Source organism: Mugil cephalus, chromosome 4 (genome assembly GCF_022458985.1).
Source record: "Mugil cephalus isolate CIBA_MC_2020 chromosome 4, CIBA_Mcephalus_1.1, whole genome shotgun sequence".
Lineage (NCBI taxonomy): Eukaryota > Metazoa > Chordata > Actinopteri > Mugiliformes > Mugilidae > Mugil > Mugil cephalus.
Genome location: NC_061773.1, coordinates 18318420 through 18343043, shown reverse-complemented (window position 1 = coordinate 18343043; position 24624 = coordinate 18318420). Strand labels below are relative to the sequence as shown.

General features: G+C 42.9%; 3 protein-coding genes across 5 annotated transcripts; 1 reads left to right on the top strand and 2 right to left on the bottom strand.

Moving 5' to 3' along the window:
* Positions 1-75: 75 nt before the first annotated feature.
* nudt2 (nudix (nucleoside diphosphate linked moiety X)-type motif 2) lies at positions 76-8215 on the top strand. 2 transcript variants are annotated; one of them, XM_047582262.1, is made up of 3 exons: positions 76-219; positions 7430-7560; positions 7634-8215. In XM_047582262.1, exons 1-3 carry the CDS (start codon positions 188-190, stop codon positions 7954-7956), a joined length of 486 nt encoding a protein of 161 aa, XP_047438218.1. In that variant the 5' UTR covers positions 76-187; the 3' UTR covers positions 7957-8215. The 2 variants fall into 2 exon arrangements, with proteins under 2 accessions (XP_047438218.1, XP_047438219.1); XM_047582263.1 differs by lacking the exon at positions 76-219 and adding an exon at positions 6245-6537.
* rfesd (Rieske (Fe-S) domain containing) lies at positions 3156-5591 on the bottom strand. 2 transcript variants are annotated; one of them, XM_047582261.1, is made up of 4 exons: positions 5399-5591; positions 4280-4438; positions 3922-3956; positions 3156-3700 (listed from the first exon to the last, which is right to left on the bottom strand). In XM_047582261.1, the coding sequence occupies exons 2-4, from the start codon at positions 4434-4436 to the stop codon at positions 3404-3406; spliced, it is 489 nt and encodes a 162-aa protein (XP_047438217.1). In that variant the 5' UTR covers positions 4437-4438; positions 5399-5591; the 3' UTR covers positions 3156-3403. The 2 variants fall into 2 exon arrangements, with proteins under 2 accessions (XP_047438217.1, XP_047438216.1); XM_047582260.1 differs by having other exon boundaries at positions 4280-4450; positions 5399-5573.
* A 2393-nt stretch (positions 8216-10608) lies between the features above and the next one.
* On the bottom strand, positions 10609-22971 carry ube2r2 (ubiquitin-conjugating enzyme E2R 2). Its single transcript, XM_047582259.1, has 6 exons — positions 22373-22971; positions 21850-22039; positions 18799-18885; positions 18563-18660; positions 16320-16454; positions 10609-16219 (listed from the first exon to the last, which is right to left on the bottom strand). Exons 2-6 carry the CDS (start codon positions 22024-22026, stop codon positions 15934-15936), a joined length of 783 nt encoding a protein of 260 aa, XP_047438215.1. The 5' UTR covers positions 22027-22039; positions 22373-22971; the 3' UTR covers positions 10609-15933.
* Positions 22972-24624: the final 1653 nt, after the last annotated feature.

Here is a 24624-nt window from a genome sequence, read left to right as displayed (position 1 = left end):
TGTGTGAGAGAGAGAAAGAGAGAGAGAGAGAGAGAGAGAGAGAGAGAGAGAGAGAGAGCACAGCAGCGCCCATGGGCGACCAATGCGCTAACAGAAACACAAGTTGTCAGACGGGAGGGGGACGCAATTAGCGGCGGAGAGGTGAGGTGAGGGGCAGCTTCGAGCCTCGGCGTCCACGACCGGATGAATGACGTCTGTGGATGAAACAAAGTCTCACCGGTAACAACAGTGGGACAGAGAGAGAGGGAGAGAGAGAGAGAGAGAGAGAGAGAGAGAGAGAGAGAGAGAGAGGATTGAACCGTGAGTGGTCGCGCCTGACTCAGCAACACGCACGCGTCGAAGCGAGCGCGCCCCTCTACACAGGCTGCAAGACCGCGCGGTGGCACGTGCAGTGCATGGCAGTTGTTTTGTTGTTTTCGTCTTTCACACGGGCCATTGACTGTACGTGCTCTCCTTCCTGTTCTGTTACAACAGGACACGTCTGTGTGAAAGACAAAAACAAAAACAAGACAAGTCTTTTAAAAGCTGGACGTGTCCTCTCGGGGAAGAAGAGGCGTGCGGCTCAGGCGCGCCATTAACTTTCAAACTCCACCATGGAGACACAGACACACTAATAGCTAATCGGCAGTTTATGCTTCTCCGTTAATTGACGCAGAGACTCCGGCGTTAACGCAGAGCCTACACAGAGCCTAGCCCCGTAGCTGACGTCCACCTCCCCAGAAATCAAACTATAGCCGCAAACATGCTTCTGCGCAGGGCTACACAAGGACCTGATGCACGACCCTCTGCTGGTATGAGACAGTTTTACTTGCGCCTTGTTGGCTCGCTCTGTGACAACACCACCCAAACGCTAGACGGCGCTGTGTCTTTTTTTTGTCAGTGGGTCTGTCTGTATCTACAGACCTCCCCAGTTAACCTTTCCGATTCTTTATTGATCCAATTCAATCAATTCGAAAATAGCGGAAATTGATAAGAAGCTGGAAAAACTAGAGCAGAAACACGTGATTACCAAGCGAACCAATCACAGCTCTTGCATTGCCACACCCAGTAGTTATATTTCTAGGGAGGTGCACCGCGAGGTCCGTGCATTGTTGGCGAAGGGGTGTGTTAACGCCGGGGCCTCTGCGAAACTGTAATGCGCAAAACTTAAATTATGCTTAAAGGCTGTGACAATGGAGATCGCAAGAGCTGTGATTTGTCTGCTTGGCGCTAGCATGTTTTCACTTTAGTAGCTATTTCCGTCTGCTTCTCCATCTCCACAATCTTCAAATTGATTGTTGTGGATCAATAAAGAATAGATAAGGTTAACTGATGAGGTTTGGAGACACAGACATGAAAATGAAGCAGGAAGTAGAAACAAAAATGAACTCGAACTGGCAAAACAGACACAGCGCCGTCTAGCGTTTGTGTGGTGTTGTTACAGAGCAAGCCAGACTAACGAGGCATAAGTATAAATGTCTCATAGCAACGTAAGCTCCGTGCGTAGGTCGCGGCAGTACTATAAATTCACCTTAATAAGAGGTATGCAGTATGAATGATGATGACAGCCATACCGATGACGTGTCAGACTAATTGCTGATGGGACAAGAAAATGCTTAAGCTGGCTTTAGGCGTGTTTTGTTGCAGATAAAAGGTAAAAACGAGACCCGCTTGCCCCTCCTGGACAAGCTCCAGACATTATTCAAGACCAGGAATAGCCTTTAAGGTTTAATCACAGCTTCTCGTGTCATCATCCACAGCCATGATGAATTATGCATAAAAACCAGGCCTCGAGTTCAAAGGCGCCGCCATCCTGTACATCCACGCTGCTCTCCTGCTGTTACTCTCCATCTGTTTTTCTCCACACTGCCTGCTCTCCATACCTCCATAAACAGCCTTTCACTTGACCTACTACGGACGACCACCTGCAGATAATGCTCCCCATGTGTTAAGATTCCCAAGACGACTGCACAGTCACGTTTTCATATTTAACACGCAGCAACTTTGCAGGTCCCTCAAGCCGAAACCCAGCCTTGCTAGGTCAAGACCTCCAGACAGCGCTGAGAGTGTGCTTCAGGCACGGCTACAGAAAAGAGCATCGTTCACGCACAGAGGAACATCGTGCCCCTAAGCCATTGTGTTCTCAACCCGTGGCATTTGCTGTTCCTGAGCTGTGCCACAGTTTTAGCCCGTGCAGTGCAGATAAAGAGAAATGATGCTAATGTGACAGGCTGTCTTGACTCTTCATATCAAATGGTTAAGATACAATATAACTCAGTTCTTTTGTATTGTTTTTTTTTTGTGTTTTTCCTCATCATACAATTTGTAGTGGCTATTTGTCTCAAACTAATAACAAAACAAACAAACAAAAAAATACTTCAAATGGCCACTGAGGCACTCAGGGATTTAAATCACTCAGGTAAAGAGACAAATTAAAGTCCATTGTCCAGGCAAAAATGATATTTGGTTTGGTTTATTTAGACTGGCTAAGAGAAAACATACAGCAATAACTTCTGCTGCCTCTCTCACCCTTAAAAAAACATAACCCTTCCCAGTGCCTAGTTCACCTGTCCCTTTCTTCCTTTATTTATGACCTCACCTGGTGTGCCCCAGTTACCTAATGCCTTTTTAAAATAAAAGCACTTACAAATAATCAAAATAAACAAAAATGCTAATGTATATATAAACCTACTTGTCTAAGCTTGAAAAACAAATAAGTAATATTTAAACAAGATTACAAAGGAATAACAAATAGCTCCGACACCTTCAATGATTATGATTATTACTTTAAAGTTGTCTCTTTTCCCTGGCTTGTGCATTTTTCTGGTTTTTGGTGTTAACTTGCCTGTGAACAACAAACATGTCAGGACACTTAAAAAAATGAATCAATAAGAAAGGAATTATACTCGCAAAAAAATTATTTCAGCATTTAAGTAATTTGTTCCAGACCCAGAAATCTGTGCAGTCTTTGAGCTGATTCTCATGCTTTTATGAAATTAAACAAAAACGGCTACATCTGCAGAATGGAGCTATTATGTTTAACATAAATAAGTGTCTGTCGTTTCATTTTATCGATTGAGTCCCTGTATGCATAATGCATGGCGAGTATGGAAATGCAGAGGGATGCACCAGCGAGATCACACATCAGTAGCAAAAAAGGACCAAAAAGAGGAAACTTCATTCATAGAACAATTTATTTAGTGAAGCAGCAGGTGTAATAGAGAGAAAAAATATATAAAATGGCAGCAAAAGAATTCCATGTAAGCTCTGATCCGTGCAAACACACGTCATTAAAAACAAGAGTCTTTTCAAGGCCGCTACTTGAAGAAAAGCGTGTCATCAAACATCTGACTCTCTTTTCGTAGTCATGGTGTGTTCATTTATAGATCAGAGTAGACAAAAGAGACTAATTGATAGACAGTCCTCATCTATTACAGGATTCTTCCTTCTCCTCAGCTTCTGCATTGGCTCTTTCTATTTTGCCCTTTTCCCCTTGGTAGTAGTCAGATTCAATCCAGCTGGAGACTTCGGAGAGCTTGACATAAACGTCCCCATTAGTCTCTGTGATTGTGTGGGTCCGCTGCTTCACGCCTTTGGAGTACCATTTGGGCACAGGTGGTTTTACCCTGGGATCGCTGGCCTTGTACAAACTCTCCCCGTCGGCTAAAGAGATCTTGTACTTGTGCTTCGGACAAATTATGCACAGCTTGCCGTTTATGTCCTGTGTGTGTGCGCGTGTGTGGGGAAAGAAGGCAGGTAAACAAACTCATGCGGGGTAGGTCATTCAGGCCACTTGGCAGTATTATAATAACATGAATTCATGAGCAAGTTTGACATCCCAATTACAGCAGCAGGTGCTTTTACACTGCTCAGCCTGGCTCCTTCCCTCTGGGTCAGACAAAGACACAACATCTAATTTCTTGAATTAAATGTAAAGCTCACCTCGATGTCTCCGTTCTGCAGTATTCCCCCTGCATCTGTCGGGAGAATAGAGGATCACTGTATTGCAGAATAAGCAAACAGTTTATAGCACACTAACCTGCTGACTGGACACACTTTCGAAGTAATATATGCTAAAATGTGCAATGGATGATATAGTCAGTAGGCTCAGCATTGAATGCCCCCTCAGACGACGTATTTTTGAATTGGTTCAGTGAAAGGAGGCATTCATCGGCAACTGTTTTGATCCAGATTATAGTGTTGGATGAAGTATAGCTATCAGATTTGAAAGTGAAGCATTATAATCCCATTTTCCATCTCTCAAAAATAGCAGCTGTTCTGCAATGAAGGCTGTACTCACGGTAACAGTAAGAATCTAAGGCGTAGAAGGCTCCCTGATGATAGATAATCAGTACATCCCGACCCTCTATGGTCCTGAAAGAGCGCTTCGCTTCAATCAGTTCCTCTTTTTTGCCCACAAAATGATGCCCTCCTGCAGGTGGCTCCTTCTCCTCCATGGCTGCGTGAAAAGCTGTTCGAAGGGAAAAAAGGAAAAAAAAAAAGAGAAATGTCAAAATTTTTTCCAGATTTATCAGAAACCAAGATTAAATACTTATTTGCGTCGTGTAACTCTTCTGCCATCTTTGCGCCATGCGCTGCTAAGTAACTGTGCAAAAAAGGGCGTTTTTGGGATTTGTCACCGGGATTTTTGCGCTGGCACGTCACGTCACAGTTGTCAGCTTAAGTTAAGTCCACAGCACCTCTAGGACATTAAAGTAAGAGCATCTCTCGGCACTGATCAGCCCTTCCCCGTAAACACCCAGATATACAGCATTAATCCCTAATATCTGCCTTACTGTCATCTAAGGTATTCGCCACAATAAGCATAAAAAAAAAAAAATCCATGAAAACCACACCACACACTCTATTAGTTATTTTTTGTGTGTTCCCTAATATGCAAAACAGTCACATGCAGCAGCAGTTGCAGCGTACGGCCTACATCAAGTGACACACGTGGGCCAAAAAAAAAAAAAAAAAAGGCATCTATTTGCCGATCATCATTAAACCCAAGAGGCTGCTATGCTACATAATCTCCACGCGTAATCTTTATGTCAGGCAGTGTATACCAAGAATATCTGGATGCAAGTATGATTCATGGATAGCAGAGTGGAATAATGAGCCCTTCAGTGCAGGCTGAGTAAGCACAGTCGTTGTAGCAGCTAAAGTCACATGTCCTGAAGCCTGTGGCTAAAGAACAGACAGCTGATGTGAAGGAAGAAGCCACAGAATAGTCATCATAGTCAGGAAAAAAAATAAAAAATATCTTCCAGTGAGTCTCTAACAACTACAGAGCAGATTTTTCCACATTTCTTTCTGAATGCCTGTCTCTATCTGTCTGCCTGCGTGCCTCTCCCTACTGTATATATTTTAGGTCCTGCATGAAAATTACAAAGCACATATTACTCCGTTGTGGCTTTACCTTGAAAGTCAGCAGCCGTGTCTCCTCTGTCAAGCCGAGCAACTGTAGTGCCGACAGCTCAGGGCTGTGTTGGAGGAGGGCTCATCTCTATTATCTTCAGACACATGCTGTCTTAGTTGGTCCTAGTTACGCTATATGTTTCTTATCTGTCTCCGCAGGCACAACAGCTTTTTCACTGTAAAGAAACGTACATGTTTATCATAAAGCCATTTGGTTAAGACGTCACTGGGTGATGTTTGCAGCAGGATCAATGTAAAAATAGATAGCCTTTTAATTAGGGCCTTTTAAGTTGGAGGGATTTTAATATCTCGAGCAATCTAATTCTTGCGACTACTATTATCTGTTAATAGTAGTAGAAAGCAATTAGGTACATTTGCTCAAATATTATACCTACTGCTCCAGTGTACGTTCAGATAATGATAATAATAATGATAATAATAATAATAACAATAATAATAATAATAATAATAATAATAATGCACCATTAGAGATCAAATAACTAATATAACCCTATTAAAATGGCAATGTTAACGTGAATAAATTGCAATTACAGCAAGCTGTGAAATAATGTATAATAATGTCCATCATGTATTAGTCCTATTTTATTAGAATATAGGTTAGTAATATAAATTAATTCAGCCATGATGAGGCCTAAGTTTAGATTTGGTCCAGATTTAACTTTACCAACAGTAGGAGGACTAAAAGCATCGAACTATATAATCAATCAATCAATCAATCAATCAACCAATCAATCAATCAATCAATATCTACATTTAATGCCCCAAAGATGAAATTAAAAAGACAAGCATTGGTGTTTTTCTATTTCTAGATAGATTATAGATAAATCTATTAACTCTGACTGTATAATAATAATAATAATAATAATAATAATAATAATAATAATAAAAGATTGTCAATTTATGTCACATTTTCCTGTATGTGTTTTTAATATTATCTTTGGTGATGTAAATCCGTTTATTTCTTTTTGGTTACAGTTTAGTTACAGTACACCCGGAACTATTTGTGTCTGATTCCACAGAGGACATCGGAGCCATTTATCGGTGCACCGCCGATCTTCAGCCGTGGGGGGGAAATAAACAACCATCCAATAATAACACCTTTTGCACTGCGAATAGACAGTAAGTTGCAGCCATTTGTGACAATAAGTGTCTGTCTGCTCGTCCTCGCCCTCCCGTCCGAGAGCATTAGAGGAAGGACGGCGGCAGCACGTAAAATATCTAAAAGCGAAAGCGGAAATTGTAAATGTCCAAGTCTGACCTGTGCAGGCTGAGGATGTAGCTGGCTAAAATTAAATCACTTTACTTTTACCACCGCGTTAAGTTACCACGGAAAGTTCAACTGTACCTGTCCCAGATAATACATGTAGCAAACTGTCAAAGCAAAGAGTTTTATTTAAGTTTTTGCTCAAAGGTTTAAAGCCACAACTTAGATATGACATGTTGTTCTTCATCACATGCTAAATCTTAAATGGTCTCATCATTGCAGATTTTTTATTTATTTATTTATTAGTTTATTTTCTGTATGTAATTAATAAAACTGTAGGTATCTACTCTTACTGAAAGTTTGTGTTTAATTCAAGTGGGCAAATCATATATTAAATAGTCATGTTATTTGCAGTATTCCCTATAGGCCAGTTCTAATGTAATATAACAATCTAATGAACTTATTATTAGCTCCATGAACTTAATGTTATTCAGCGTTTGAAATAACCGAGACAGATGTTAATTCAGCTTCATTCTGGAAGAGGGGATTTGTAGTGCTGTTGAAATGTTTTGTGCTGATACATGTTTGTATTATTTTGACAACTAATGAACTGTCTAATGAGTGTGTCTAGCTACGATGTACAGTAGAAACAGATCAGGAAACTTTACTAATACATAAACAGCACAAATGTAATGTGTAATTGTTTAATTTGTGAGTTTGTGGCCTTGAAAAGATTAACATGTTAGGTTGCTTTGTGTCTTTGTAGACAGCAGTCCTTAGTTGTGTGCCTTTGTGTGTGTCAAACAGGAAGATGGCGCTGCGAGCTTGTGGCTTTATAGTGTTCCGACGCCTCGCCAGCTGCATTCCCCCACCAGGCAACATCGAGTATCTCCTTTTGCAGACTTCTTACGGGCAACACCACTGGACCCCACCCAAAGGTGCGTTGAAAAATGACACACTCATCACATGACGGTCGGAGTTAAGTTCCTCATCTAATGCGTTCGCCGCCAGGTCACGTGGACCCGGGGGAGGACGACCTCACCACAGCTCTGAGAGAGACCAAGGAGGAGGCCGGGCTCGGAGCGGAGCATCTGCGGGTGGTGGACGGCTTCCTTCAGGAGCTGCGCTACGAGGTGCGAGGCCGACCCAAGGAGGTGCTCTACTGGCTGGCCGAACTGAAGGACCCAGAGACGGCCGTGACTCTGTCTGACGAGCACCAGGACTACCGCTGGGCCCGGCTGGAGGAGGCCTGCGCTCTGGCTCAGTACAAAGACCTTCAGGAGACACTGAGAGCGGCACAGAGACATTTAGAGGCGCAGCAGAACAAACAGTGATGTGTCAGAATGTAGACTAGAAAAAAGGGGGACGGTTAATGAAAGGACATAAGTATGTGGGACCCTACCTTCTTCTACTAGAGCGTTCAAATACAAAAAAAAAAAACAGTCTGATGTAAAGAACGTATGTCATGTACTTCCCAAAAACTGTAAGTCACGTGTAATGGGAATAAAAACATAAAATATGTCGATTTCAATGAAAATAAACTGAAATACTCGCCACAGTCACATCAGAAGTGGGACTGGGGTCTTGATTTAATCGGTCTAATCTTGCAGCGCTGTGCCGCCATGTAACAATTCAAAACCTCACGTCTCGCGATCTAATAGCATCTCTCCGCTGGGGCTGGGTCTCCTGACCCGACTCTGGGCCCCGGTGATGGTCTCACTCATATTTAAGGAACGCCCACATGCATGTGTGGTGTCACCCGCCAGCTCGTGCTGGGTCACATCAAGAAGAATTGATGAGTCCGGCCTAGTCACTCTATCACTACGTGACCTATCGTTGACTTAGCTCCTCTATTGGGACACTCTTACCCTCCTGGACCCTCCCATCTCTCCAGAGATCTACACAGCACCCCCCTGGACCCAATCAGTCCTGGGCGAGGTGACTTGGAAAGCAAAGGACCCTACACACCACCAGTTCCTTCCAGCATCACATGCCTCTCTCTATTCACCGAGGTGTAGCGCTGCCCTCCCTGCCACACAGTCACTTCACTCAACAAACTAGCTCCCAGGGAGGGCTGCAAGAATATAACTGCATCAGTCTCATATAATGTTGACGACGTGGTGTTCACAAATGCAGACAAAAAAAATAAGAAAAAAAAAATAAAGAAGTGGGACTAGGGTGAATATATGTCTTATCAGTCTGTAGTTTCAAAAATAAATACAAGTTTTATCCTACACTACCTTGGGATGTTTGCTCAGACCTGTTGTGTTCTTTCTAAATATATATTTTTAACTGTGGAAAACAAAGATGCAGTGGGTGAAACTGACATAGGTAACCGGGTAATAATAAATTGCTGTAAAGTCTGCCACAGGGTGGGGACAAAAACATGCGTTTGCATAGCTGCATGTTTATGTTTTCATAGGCTCAGAGTCCCACGGCTGTAGCAGTGCATCATACCTGACATACGAGTTCAGCTCTAAGAAGCCACATTAAATGAGATTCAGCTTTAACTTTTTCAAAGTGGTCGCTGACCAGAAATTAAAAAGAAAGTAATAGATATAGTTTTATTACACTGTGAAAGCGTTTGAATTATGGAAAACATTACCATAACCATATTTGTAATGAAACCTTTTGCAAACGGGCCTTGTCGTAAAACGGACTGTGGACTCCTGAGACGTTTCGGATGAATGGATCTGTTGTGTAGTTAAACTTTGTGCTTTGAGAACACATCGGGATGAGGACAGGGTCATTTGAGACAGAACCGCAACCGTGATCTCACATTCTATCTCTGAGAAAATCCCAAAGTGATTGTGAAAATTCAAGTGGAATTCAATGCTACACCTGGAGTGTCCTCTCCGGGCACTGTCACATCACCGTATGCACCGTTTACACGATCCGCTCTGGACATCGTGCCGCAGGATCACGTTAACAGCCTCTGCCTCCGATGGAACGATGAAATAAAAGTCATTAAATGAAACAAATGTGCTCTTTCAGCTCATAAAGCAGAATGGAATCACTTCAGTCGCCCCACACCAATTAACAGGGACGTTTCACCACCAAAGACACACGGGAACATGTAAGTGGAGGTCAGCGAAAGTTCCCGGAGTGACCCGTACGTGTCATTTCAATTTCACGAGACACGGCCGGGAGCGACGGTTGATTTCATGCCTGGCGGAGTCTGCAATAACGGTGCGGGGTAACCAATAGTTTGGAAATGACCTTTATGATCACACTTTTACTGTGCAACGTGTTAATTTTATGTCACCTTGTAATAGGGTATGAAATATCGTTATATCAGGGGTCTTAAAATCCTTGGCTGATTAGATATATTTTTTATATATATATATATACATTTTCTTTACTTTTCCACCCCAGAGCACGCTGCAACATTAGCAGAAGAGAAGCTTACAAATAGTCCAGCTCACTCCCATCAGCCAACTACTGAGGCCAAAATGTCCTAATGATTCACTGTCACTGCTACATTTAGCTTAAGGTTATAACTTGAATCTGTCAATGATTTTCTTATCTGTCAGTTATATATAGCCAGGTATGTTTATGCCACCTTATGTTTCACATGTTTGAAATATAAAAACTAAATATTGGAACCTGTGTATTATTTAAATAGCGTAATATCGAATAAATGATAACAATAATGTATATTTATGAATAGCACTAGGCCAAGTTTAATATAGAACACATATAGTAGGTAGGGGGACCCTAATTAATCTCTGCATCAGTTTGGGGTCCTTGGCCTGAAAAACGTTTAAGACCGCACAAGCCTGCAGCCGTAACCAGCAATCAGTGTCTCCAAACAAGCTTTTAGCAGGCTTCAATGACACACCGTTTTATTTTGAATGACCTTCCAACTCAACCACAACATTTTCCCGCATTTTGCACGTCGCTCGCCAGCTCCCGTGCTTCCCGTCGCCCGCGACACGCGGCCCCGAACGACAGACACCAAAGCCACAAACGGACCCAACGACGTCTTGTTTTTTTCTTTAACAATAGAAACTTTATGAGTGACATTTGCATCCTCACAAACACAAAATGTTGAAGGCGGGGGAGGGGGAAAAAAACAAATAAAGGAAAAGAAAATCAACAATGAAACCAGCAAGGACAGCGTTAACATAGATAGGTGCAGACACGTCGTGGTAGCGCAGCGGACAGGTCGGTCCGTTAAGTGTGTGACCACGCCAAGGCCTTGGGGGGGAGGTACGGGTGGGGGGGGGTTCAAAGTGTCGGCACACACTTGGAAAAAAGAAAAATACACACTAGTGCACACACATGCTCACACGCTCACACGGATTAAATGAACTTAAATGATTTTCATTCAGTTGTTGTATGTAACAGTGCTTATGGAATAACATCCTAACGTCTTAGACTGCTGCCTCCTCATAGTGAATCATTTCTTAGGTTGAGTTTTTTTGTTTTTTTTCTAAATAAAAGTTGATGGCTCTCACCGCCCGTCCTCATAATAACAAGGCATTTACATTTAATTTAAAGAGCTTTATCATCAAATTCCTATCATGAGGGCTACGCTAACCCTACACATTGTTCTAGCGAAACGATAATATGGATTCAGGCCGGGAAGCGAAAACTTTAAAGCAATAGTTGGACATTTCAGTGAATATACTTATTCGTTTGCGACTAACTTGGATGAGAACACTGGGTTGAACTGCTAAATACGGAGCTACTGCTACAGCTTAACTCAGCGCGAAGGTTCTGAAGCAGGAAAACAACGAGCCTGGTTCCGTCGAAAAAAAAAAAAAAGGACACTTTAAAGTCATTACGGGTCAAAATGTGTCTCAGAACATAAAACGGGTAAATGTCGCACGGTGTTGTTTTCACATTCAGATTCGGCGGCAAACTCTAGAGGCCAGAAAATGAACCATTTCTGGCCGTGGTGACGCCGCACAATTCTCACCATTTTATTACATTATTGGCCGCGTTACAGAGGGGGAAAAAATGACCCTCTGCATGCAAATGGATATTCCTGTGACCAATGAGAGCTATTTTATTGTGAATGAATTCAGCTCCACGGTGCTCAGGTGACATCACTGACTACGTCGCCGTTACTCTTCCGCCTATCGCCGCATAAAGCCTGCCCGAACGATTCGATTGGATCTTTGCTGGAGATTGATCAGGTCCCAGGAGCCACTACAGACCACCTGTAAGGGGGGAGGTTGTTTGAATTCTGTTAAAAATTATATCAAGGCTTAAAGATATGCAAAAAAAAAAAATAATAATAAAGATGTGGCCACTATGAGTGACGGGGGGAGCTCTCACAGAGCATTGATTAGATTAAGTAGAGACAGGCAATACCGAGATGACTATGAGCTTCGAAACTGCGCTCTAGGAACCCCGTGTGTGAAATCACAGAGGGTTTGTCCATCTATATACAGTCAATGTTTTTATGGGTATAATGTGTCAATTAGGGGTCTTTAAAAAGGTTCTCGTAGGTGGATTTCGTTACTGCTGCCAAGCTACACGTTACCCTGTTTCCAGTCTCAATGTTCAAATAAGTAGTCCCATATTTAATGGACGGACACTCACTGCTTTCAAAATGTTCAACTACACCATCAGCAGACATTTTTGAGATCGGTACTTTTCAGTGCTTACTACTGATCTTCTCTACGCTGTGAGGGGATGGATGGGCAAAAAACGGGGACCACATCAAGAAAAGTTCAGAATCTCTGGCAACCATCCGCCTCCTCTTGTGCCATAATATCAAATACATTAAAGGTCCGGTTCCGGGGAGTGGGTGTCACCTCCCCGTCCTCAGCGAAAGTTCAGTCTGTCCCGTGACCCTCCAGAGCTCAGGTCCAGGAGAAAACGGTTCCTCCTCCTTTGGCTTCACATTAAAATCCAAAAGGGTTCTCGTAGAGAGTTCTGTTCGAACAGCGTCACTGTGCCGCTGCGCGCATCCACCGCTCCGTAGTCTTTAAAATGGACATTTGTGGGGCTGTACTTGGTTTTCCTTGGCATTGGATCCATCCATTGGAGTCGCGGGGGCGCCCAAGTGCTGCGTTTTCTTGAACCGCGCGACAGGTTCGTGAAACGTAGCTCAAAATGTGTGGTTTTACTTGTTGCAGTGCAAGTAATGTTAGTCACATCATGTCTTCTTAATACTCAGCGGGCGTTTATTCGTTTGTTTCTTTAATCAGTCGAGTCCTCGGTCGATTCAGGCCTCTCGAAGCGGCGCTTGAGCACAGTGCCGACGCGCTCAATGTTTTCTTAATTAGACAAAATCCAAAGGGGTCATTTGGGCGAACGCGTGAGAGAAGTCTGCATCGATTCCACAGAAACAAGGAAAACCCTGACATCATAGCCAATGTAAATGCACACACACGCGTACACACACACACACACACACACACACACACACAGATAACAGGCAATCAGTGTCATAATTATTCAAATGCAAGTGTGTATCTAAGCTGCATGTTGATTTTTTTTTTTTTGTCCCTGTCGATAAACAGATTCTGGATGTGGTGCAGCACAGTAACGACGTCCAATTTTCACCGAGCTGCATTAAGGGACAAGTTGAACATCAAAAACATTTTTAACATAATGAGAGCACTGCCGCCTCCAGGGGGAACTCCCTACAGATATATTTTGTTGTTTTTTTTACTTGTCTCCTGCCTATCAAAAAGAAAAAGAAGAAAAAAAAACAGCTTAGAAGGACAGCAAACAGGACCAACAGCCATGTGTAAATTCTAGCAGTGGGATCGGAGACTTCAACACCCAGTAATAGAGAAATCAAGATAAGGAGACAGAGGTGAGGAGCAGATTGTGTCTTAAGATTCTGTTTTTTCCTCTCTCAGTGAAAGTCTGTTGAGGCCCTGAGGTTTAAGAGGCAGAGAGAGGTGCAGGAGGTGCCACGAGAGAAGCTTTTAACCTTATTCACCCTTTATCAAGTGAGGCTTTCGGAGAAGATCGTGAGGGCGAAGATGTGACGGGAAACCGCCGACGGTACACCCGAGCCACTCGAGGCCGAGGGTGCGCGGTCACGGCGGCGCCCGCGTTTGCAAGTTTAAGTCGCATTGCATCAAAGTAGAACAGACAGGCGCGAGGGACTGAAACGTTCCGCCATAGGACACACGACCGCGACAGGACGAGCCGGCCCGGCTCATCGACCGGATGATGAGCCAAACAGCCGAGGGCGCACCAGCCAGGTCGTCTGGGCCGCCCCGGGAAAACACAACGGGCGGCGAGTGGAGGAGGACGGAGCGTCAACCAACCAAACGACCAACCAACAAACACACATAGAAAAACAGCAACGAGGGAAGACACACTGGATAGCGGCAACTTCTTCCGACACCAAACCAAACAACGTGACGTGGGCCAGCCGGACAAGGAGCTGACCCACTACAGTGGGGTTCAAGAGGCCACCACAGCGACTATTAGTTTTCATCATTTATCAAAACCAACACGTTTGTGTTGTTTTTTTTTTTTAAATAAAGAATACATGATTCAGAACTGAGAAGTGTAGTCTTATCTTTGGGTAGTGCACATCACAAAAAGGGATAATGTGCACATTAAAACATGTAAACTCGGACAACTTGTTATCTATCTATTATTACGCTCATTGCAGAGCAAAGTTTTGAGTCATGCCTCAACATCAGAACCAGTGCTATTGGGCGAATTTGTAAAACTATTCCGGAGCCACATTGTTTACTTGAGGGCTGCAAATTGCAGGCTGCGTAAGATTAAAACCAAAGTTGTTGTTGACATCCAAACCAGTACCATGTAAATACCAAAGCATAAATATCACCGCAAGACAAAAGTGGGGCTTCATACCAGATATCAAGCCAACTCTGGCTGTAATAGTTTAAAAAAAAAAAAAAAAAAAGACCCATTTAAAGTCCGATGCCTGAGCATGGACCGAACAATACTGACGTTTCAGTGCCGAAGACTCGAGCAATGAAAGTGGTTAACGTCTGAGCTGCAAACCAACTTGCGTCACCGCACGTGAGGAATTGGTCGCGTGAGAGAGTAACGAAACGGCAAATTAACAAACAGCCTAACACAGCGATATAAATATTCAAGCGTGGGGACGTTTCCTTTGTGTGAAGTCTGTAACTTGAACGTGATTAACTGCGTGCAGACCACAGCAGAGAGATGCTGCTTTAGTCTTCAGAAGCATTTCTGGTTCAACTCGCTGCAAGAGAGGAGGATGAATTCGTAACATGGAACTTAAAGGACCAGCGCGCAAGATTTGGTGGCGTTCATTCGTTGTTTCCAGTAGTGGATAGTCCACCTCTAACTGAAAACTGCTGCTCTTTCGTATATCTACACAGGCATGTTGTTCGGCCATGTTTCTACAGGAGCTCAGAGTGAGAAACCAAACACTACAACAATTCCGTACAAAACAGTACACAGAACCATGCCACATAGTTTTACACCAAATTAATAGCTACATAACGTGTCTACATGTGTGTCTAAACATTGCGGTTTTACACAATGCTATTTTGGAGCATGTTGCTTAAAAAAGAAAAGGTGACTGAGGGGTGTTCAGTTGCATCCTCAATTGTTAAACTGCTTCTCAGAGAGATTTAACTCGAACCAACTTTTCAGTTCACGGACATTGGACAATCGAGTCAAAATGAGCTTGAGGGGAAAGAATTTCTCGGGGAAAACAACACGCGAAGCTGCCGCCTTCGTTTCAGCTTTGAAACTGTCAACTTAAAGACAGTTTAACAACGTGAAGCAGTTACACGGTTAAAAGAGCTTTGCTAAGTGTCGCTAACCCTCCCCCTCATCCCAAGTGACTCTGGTGATGAGAGGGAGCTGCAGCCAGATCATGCTAGGCTCAGTGCGATTACCGCACAAATAGTTGTATGTTTATTATCCAGAGATTTTTAACCAATTTCTGTATTTTCCTCACGGCCCAGTGACCGGGGACCTTTGTACCAAATCCTACACGCTGGTCCTTTAACGTCAACAATGCTCTCGGGAAAAAGTTAAACACCCTCAAACTCTGCAAAACATTTAATGCGGGACAGAGTGCAAGCTGTAATTAAGGCAAACGGTGGAATCCCCAAATTCTGACAAACCTTTGCTGAAGAGTTATGTAACAGCATCTGAGAACTATTACTTGACCAAACACTTGTATTTGTTTAATAAATGATGAAATGTTTTTGGCAGTAGACTTTTGACCCCACTGTATGTGTATACACAGGCGCACACACACACACACAAACACGCTCGCGCGCGCACACACACACAAACACGCACTCAACAGACATGGAAAAAAAAAAAGGAGGGAGAAGAGTGGGGGAGTTGGCAGGGAGGAGTCATCATCCAGACTATCACGAATCTTCATTGCCAGAGTCATCCTGGTTGTCGTAACGTCTGGTGGACATCCCGTCGTCCTCCAAAGCGCTGATCGCCCCGGCCTCGCCTACAGACTCCATCTCGCTCTCATCGTCCTCCTCGTCCTCCTCCTCCATGTCGTCGTCGTACAGGTCGTCGTAGAGGAGGTCCGAGCTGCTGTCCTGAGAGGGAACCCTGGTCTGGACGCAGTACTCCGCCAACGTGGTCGGCACCTTGACGCCGTCGCGCTCGGCCTCCGCCGCCGTTGACATCACCTGCTTCCTGCGGACGCAAACGTTCAAGTCAGCGTTTGTTGCCCCGACAGCGTCAGAGTCGCCGCGGTTTGCGTCTGCACGCACAAAATAATCGTCCCGTGAATTACCTGATGATCTCTGCGTACTCCTTGTCTTTGCCTTTGCTGTCCCGCCATTTGCGAAACATGACGGAGGCGTCCACGTTGGCCGGGGAGAAGGTGTTGGGCTCATTGAGCAGAGAGATCACGCTGAGCAGGATGGTCCTGGTCGGGAAACAACAGCACAGAAAAGTGAGGACACTTCAGCGTCAGATCCTGACGTCAAACGAAAGAAAAGCTGAACGCGGGTGACGAGAAAAGTTCATAAGCTTGAATTCTCAAAGGCAGCACGGGCTCGGCACATTATCTCAACACTGTGTAATTTGGATTTCATTATAGGGTGTGTTTTTTTGATCGATTGATTATTTATTTTTCAGAAAGGGATAAAAAAAAAATAGAAGAAAGAAACATGCAATATATCTGAAAAGGAGTGGGGGGAAGTAAAACTTATTTAGTCCCAGCCCTCTTCCATCTGTCTCGAATCTTGTGCAATACATGTTTTACATTTTACTGCTGCTATTTTTATAATTTTATAATTTTGTATATTTTAAATATTTCTCAGTATTTATTTTTTTAATGTAAATGTTTCCATATTTTACAAAAGGAAAACAGCTTCTACGCCATACTTTAGTCTAACAAAAAAAAACTGTGATACTTCCTGTTTCCGTATATCATATATCTACTGAGTGTTATTTTTATCCTTTTTTTTTTTATTTCTTCAGATCTGGGCATTGGTGTGAAGAAAAAAACAACATTTCACTTTGGATAGTGCAGCGACCAATCACAGCAGCTTTGTTGTAAGAAGACACAGCATCAGTTGACTGTTATATGCCATTTGCATATGTGTGTGTATGAGTACACCACAGGTTTGGAGCAACACACATTCTTCCTCATTGTCTTCACTTCTTGACTCGGCATCTACATCACACACACGATGCAACCGAACCACATACAGTTTGATATCTGGGCGTATGGCTTGTTACTTTTAAGCTAATTTTGCCTCAAGCTGCTCCCTTCAATGGAGAGGGAAAAAAAACTCTCCTGTTTTTCACTCCACAACTTCAGAGGTTTTCCGTGTTCAAACCTGTCGGATTCAACCCCAGCTAGCACCGCCAACTTCCAGATCAAAGTCAGTCTTTTTTCAGGCTTGTAGTAGTGCTGATCAAGACAGATTCTTATGCAAACATTGACACTCGCTTGGTAAGTTCCCTTCTCATTAAGTGCGGTCCAGATGCTCAAATGTGTAAACTGACTTGGTTCAAGTAGGTATACACTGCGTCCTCCTGGGTGTATTCTGTCCGAACAACCAGATGAACAAGCTGAAGGTTTGTGTACTTGGTATTAGAGATCGACTGGGCCAATATTGACTTTTTACTGGTATTGGTATCGACCGATACATGGGTGTGTTCGCTGATTCGTATATATATATTCCCCCCCCCCCCCAGGAAGATTTACAGACAGGCACATCCAAAGGCAGCTCTGTGCTGCTGGAGGCACTGCGGACCATGCAGCCCATACATTGCCCCTCCCCCACCAGCAGAGTGCAGACAGCTGGATCTGGAAAATGCCTGTACTCATAGGTGTGTCGAGCACCCCTAAAAATAAGTTTATACATAACTAAATAACCTTTTCTTTTGGCTATTTATCTATTTTAAAAAAAGGTAAACAAAAATGGTTACCAAACAAAGATCTATTTACTTTATCACTCAGCCACAAAGCCTTACAGTCATTAGCAACATCCCTAACTTTTACTGTTGTTGTGAAGTGGTAGTTTGCTTGCTGACGTTTTTTTTTTGTCTCTCTGGCAAACGAATAGTGTAGGTTGTCAATCAACCACTGTCCATAGTTCAGATTGGAGCTGTTGTGCTGTTGTCAAGCTATTGGTAGGAATATGTGTTGATGTTAAAGTCAAGGTGTAAGACCAACACTGTCTGTAAGCTAAACATACTTGTCTGAGAAGGACCACGGGCCAAAGCAGACTCCAGCAGCTCTCTGACCCTACAATCGCCCCTGCTTGTGCTCTACCTCTTTTTACCTGTTTATTTATTATTTTGTATGCGTAAGAGCATTCCTTGAGTTCAATAAATGTTTATGTTTTTGGCTAAATTGAGACTTGTAACATTTGTTATCATTGTGTCATTTTTATCGGCTCAGGCAAATCGGCAGCGTGTATCAGCCAAAGCTGATTTGTTATGGTATTGGTATCAGCCCTAAAAAAATCCATATTGGTCGACCTCTACTTGGCATTGATGCTAATTGTGTTTAAAAGTTACCTGACATTCTGGGTGGGGTTCCACCTTTCAGAGGGCAGCTCCCCACTCTGAGGGTCATCGACAGGAGGGTGCAGGATGGAGATGCACACATCTCCGTTCTGGTCAGAGAAAAAAAAAAAAGGACACAGTGATACCATTTAAGCATAAAGATGTCTTTATGAGTAATGACTTAATGACTACTTCATCAATTTCTACAACTATATAAACTCCTAACAGAACATCAGCAAAGGTTTTACCTCATAGATGTTCGGGTGCCACATCTTGGTGAGGAAGCGAAAGGTTGGTGGTGAGTACGGGTAGTCGACTGGAAACTTGATGTGAGCCTAGAAGAGCAAACAGAGGTTCACAGTCAATACACTCCATTGACACCCCCATTTAAGTAGGTTTGTGTGTGTGCATGTGCAGGGCAGACAAAAAAAGAAGCAAGCTGCATTTAGTTGCTTCCTTCCGACACAACATTACAAACTGGATTCTGCTCAATGTTCAAGTCAACCTGCATTTAAAATAACGCAGGCAACAAAGTGCACAATCTTACATTCAGTCACACACACATTCACAATATGAGGCAGCTAACATCATGTTTGTTATGTCAAATTTGTTTTAAAGTGCTGTGCTTTAGGTGACATAACGGTAAGGTCTTCTACTTGTGGGTTTTCTTTCGCTATTGCGTAATTATCTAGGTGAAAGGCTTGGGGGCTAGGGTGTGTGTGTGTGTAACACCACTCTGCTGCTTGCCCGTCAGATAGGACTATCACTACTCCACAGCTAGTAAACTACTGCAGCTGTGGGACATGAAAAACACATATGTCACGTTACACTGGAGGGAGCCTCAAAATTGTATTTATTTTCAGAAAACATTCGTTTAAATTTTAACAAGTTAAAAATTTTAACTTCATTTTCTTCCCTCCTAACCTTCAGACTAGTTTCATTCAGCAGTGGCTTGTGATAAAGGTCCTCTATTGTCAGTCTCCTTTTCAGGAGATGTAAGGCTACGTGGCGACTGTCTTAGCAACACCTTCCAGTTTCTGTCACTGACAAAAGTTGCAGCAGGGTGAGGAATTGCTTTGTGCGCGGCCAGACAAAACGCGTGTGTACACTTTTGAATTTGTTCCACTGCTGCCGTCATCTGTTTCCACCATCAATGAAAATGAGTGGGCCGCTTCCAGAAAAACAAGGCCAGGTTACGACACGGACACATCTCTGTGTTTCACGGGCGCTTCCTGTCTCTCTCTCCATCGCTTAGGTCTCATCTGCCCCTTAAGGTTTGCTCCGGAAGGTTTTTCGTATACATTTTTTATTTTGGCTCGTTCCAGCCCGGCGGTTCAGCCCATTAATTAACATACTTTGCCTCGCTTGAAAGCGGAGGCACTCGTCACAACACAGCCACTTCTGCGAAACGATAAAATGCACGTGCTTGGCTACTGCTGCTTTTATTTCACGCGTCATCTTTTGATTTCCAAGTCAAGTCAAGTCAAGTCAAGCCAAGCATCTTATGTTAATGGAAAAAATATTACCAAGGCATCTTGTCCCTGTCTGTAATGCATGACTATGCATGGTATGTTGTTTACCCTACTGCTTCACGGGAGCCATGCAGGGCTCGTGGCAGATACACAGTTACACAGCCAGTCAATTCCACACAGTTTTCATTGCACTCGCACTGAAGTATGAGCCGAGCATTTCTCTCTATTACGCCAAACTCTACAGGTCATTTATTAATGTAATTATGTGGGTGTCACAGCGGTTCAGGGGTAAAGTGCCAGTTGCCTTACAGCAAGAAGATGTTGCACTTGAAAGTGTTGGCAGGCAATGTGTTATGTATCTCTTTTTAGATCACGCAGGTTAGGTGAAATGGGAATTTTGAAAATACCAAAAAAATGAGTTTGTTAGTCATACAATAGATTGGAAATGTGCCCAGAGTGAACTATAACTCACGAGGAGAGAGCAAGGTGTCCCTTCTTTTCTCTTTTTTTACTGAGGTTTCTCATATTATGGTAATTAAAAGGAAAATAAATTAACCTAATTTGACTTTAACTTGACAATAATCGACATTGTAAAGGCAAAAATACACTAAATCAATAATACCTAACAACGAGCACAGTCTACAGCGATAACTGCTGTGTTTTTTTTATTTTCTGTCATCACAGGGCACAGCGCCATCACATTCTGATGGCACTGTGTCCTGTGATGACCCTGACTTGAAAGAGGGTTCCCACTGCGCCGCATTTTCTAAGAAGTGTGTACAAGTAAGTAATAAGTAACATAAAAGATGGGAAGAAGGAAAATGAAAGGAAGTAAGAAGAATCTAATTGTGCCCATCTCTCTTAGTTCCTCGGCGGTGCCATTTATATCAGTCTCGTGGCTAAAAATAGCAATCTGATGCACAGCCGTGGTACGGAGAGGAGGGTGAAGGCTGGGCAAGGAGAATGGAGGGTCAGGGGGACGTGACAGAAATTTAATAAAATGTGGAAATGGCTGCCTACACGTTTTAGACCAGCGGAGGTGAGCCAGTACAGTCGAGGCATTGTTGAAAGGACCACGTCTATAAACAGAGGGAAGAACCTCTTTGTTTTCAGAATTGCAGCACTCTCCTATATATCTTATTTATGAGGAATATGGTGTAGGTCTCCCTTGCGCCTCCTTAACAGTTGTGACTCATCAGAAAATGGACATGGGTCTTCTGAGGGTTTCCTGTGGTGTCTGTCAACAGAATGTTGTTAGTGGGGAACTTTGGGTCCTATGGGTTGACCTCTGGATCATCCCACAGATACTTGATCAGTTTGGGATTTAGTGAATTTGAAGGCCAGGTCAACACCTCGTGCTGTTGTTCATGTTTTTTTTGTTTGTTTTTTTTTGTGTGTGTGTGCATATGTGTTTGTGCGCATGTATGCATGACTGGGCTAATATTTGTCTGTATAAACGGGGATGGGTTTCCTTTATTTTGATTCTATGTGTTTGTTGTTGTTTTTTAAATAAAGTTTGATTTGATTAGGGCTGTCTGGTCCTGTCTAGGTCTAGGTATGTCTAAGTAACATCCATAACATCCAAAACTTTCCCAGGAGAACATTGAATTGTCACAAAACGGTCAGTGATATTTACCTCTTTTGTCAGTGGTCATAATTTTATGCCTGATCGTTGTATATTGTCTGTGTGTGTATAAACAGTATATACACTCTGTAATCTTAATCTTCTGCTACTGAGTCTATAACGGCTTCATGAATGTTGAGTATACATGATGTCCCGGTCTGACTTTTCTGACTACATACATACATTTGAAGCGTTTGTCCCACCTTAAAGTAGCCTCCTTCATACAGGGTGTTTGGGGGGCCGAAGATGGCCACTTCCCAGTTGTAGAGGTCAGACTCCTCCACCAGAGTGATGCGGAAACCTTCCACCGGCTGCTCCTGCAGGGACTTCAGCTCCATCATCAGGGCCTTCTGGGAACTTGGGGTTGCCTGGTGGGCCATGTTAATTCCACTTCTGACACCAGCGAGAGATAAGAAATGGAAAACAGCAAAAAAATAAATGAGCATCGTGTTATCACCAGGATTCCACTGAAATTTAAATGCACTTGACTTCCACAGCCAACACCTCCAACATTTTTTAGCTTTGTTTTTGTTGACATTAGACTTTGAAGAAAACGCTAGGAGGGGAAAAAAAATAAGTAGCAAACGTGATTAGATAACAGTCCTGAAGGCCACAGAAAAAAATTCAAACACAAACAGGATATGTGGCCTGCCAAGCTAGCTTTACTGTGGTTTAGTTCGCAGGCCCCTTATGGGCAAAAGGCAAAGTTAACAAAAAAGTGTTTACCTCCGTCTCCTTGCACTGTAATGTGTTTTCGTTTCGCTACAGCTGCAACCTGGAAGGTAAACTCATTGGTTGTCCATGCTAACGTGGCTATGCCTTGACAAAGAGACAGTGACAGGAGCAGTGGGTTTTCTGCTAAAGCCTATGGCTGGTCCTCGTGTTGTGTTTCCGAAATTCTTTGTGTGCCAGTGTTGACAGTTGACATGGAGCAAGTATCAGTGTGAGTCACGGTCTCCTGCGGATCATTCTTGGGCTCAAAGGAGGAACTTCGCTCTCCCTGACATCTCTTCGTGCTGCTGGTTCGGTTCGGACAGGCGCTCAGCTGATCCCTGCTTGTTTATATTTGTTTATCTGCTCTCTGGCTGTCTCAACTTCTCCACACGTCAGCTAAACCCCTACCGAGCAACTTCGTTCAAAAGGAGCTGATTTCCTGCTCTCTACCGTCCCCTCCAGCTCAGTTGCAGTGTAAAAGGCAGATAAATTCGAGGCTGTGGTCGCGAAAAGGACACTAAGTGAGAGGTCTACACTAGCGAAATATACTGGATTTAATCGATTTTTATTTTCCTCCCATCGATGCTTCCGGCTATCATTGCGCGTGTCTGCGGAACGTAAAGAGCGTGCGGATTGACGTAACGTGCGCGTACCCGCTGCTGAAAAAAAAAAGAAAATATGGCAACATGACATGTCTGTGGACGCTTCCCTTTGCATGTACTCACTGGCCAAAACATTAGGGATACTAGTGAAAAACAAGTTCATTCTATTAAAGCAGTCCACATTCAAACGTTTTCTTTTTCTATGTCAAAGTCAAACTTTGAGACAATTTCAAACTTGTCGGGGATTTAGTTCTAGTAGAGCTTCAAAGATGTTAACATCGAATTTGCGTTGCGTTTCTCTTTGCCCCCTTATTCAAGAGAGGTAATAATCCAGCTGTATGAACATTTTGAACGATGTACCTTGTGTTGCTGTTAAACTGAATCAAACGCTGTATTTTCACGTAGCCCACTTACTAAATAGGTTTGTCAAAAATAATACAAATGCTGAAATGTTGGCACAATGCAATACAATCTTACAGTCCTACAAACCGCAGCCTTCAAAATGAAAACAGTTTAATCAGAAAGCAGCTTATTTTAAACTAATGCTGAATACCATAACCTTCATGAAGGGTTTAGTGGAGCTTTGCATATGAGAAGTCCTTTGTTTTCTTGATTTTCCTGGGTGTGCCAGTCATTATTTTGTTCTGCACCTTGTTATTTGTGATCACTGAATTGTGCAGCGCTTTGGTCAACCTTGGTTGTTTTTAAATGTGCTTTATAAATAATTTGATTTGATTTTGATTTGATTTGTTCCACTAGTGTTACTGTTTATTTTATGTATCTAGACTTTGTTGCTGCTTGGATTATACAGTACGTCCTACACAGATTATTATTATTTCATGATTATATAATTAACAAAAAGATGCAAAAAGCTTCCTGTTTCCCCATACTCTCCATATACACTGACACATATGTGTTAAAATAGACAATGTATTTGGCTAGTTGTTGTAAGTAGGTTGTATTTGTCTTCTTGAATGTCTAATTGATGAATGATTAATTGTGAATTAATTGTGATTAATTGTGAATGACGCACCCAGACACAGTTTGTGAAAAAGGTGACTCATTTGCCATCAGTGGACACATTCGATGTTCATCACCTTTGCTTTAGTGGCCTCCTTATCTGGTAGATTAGACGTGCCAATCACCTTGACCGTAGTTTATCATTTATAGATCACGATATTTAGTTCACTTCACTACTAGTTTTAGAGTTGTTGGACGCCTAGTGTCTGAAAGTGATCTATGATTTTTCTCGTGACATCTGTTTCAAGGATCAATTGAGATAATAAGGTTTGGTTAGTCTGTTTGAAGTAGACTGAACTGCCTGAGTATCTTTCCAGTTAATATAGCATTCACAAAATCAAAATCATCCTGTTACGTGGCCATGGCATGTCCAAGTAACAGGATTATGTGACTTGAGCAGCACATTAATGCACAAAGGCGAAGACAGCCCCCCTGCTTGGTGGAATTATACAAGCAGCGCTGCATCCATAAACCCATGTCCATCATTAAAGACCCCCGTCATCCCTCCCATCAAACCTTCTCCTTAGATACACAAGCATCATCTGTAGAACATCCAAGAAGCTGAATAGCTTCTTTCCTCAGGCACTCCCTCCCTAAATTAACATCCTCACTCAACCCCCCTTCTAACAATAATAATAAAAA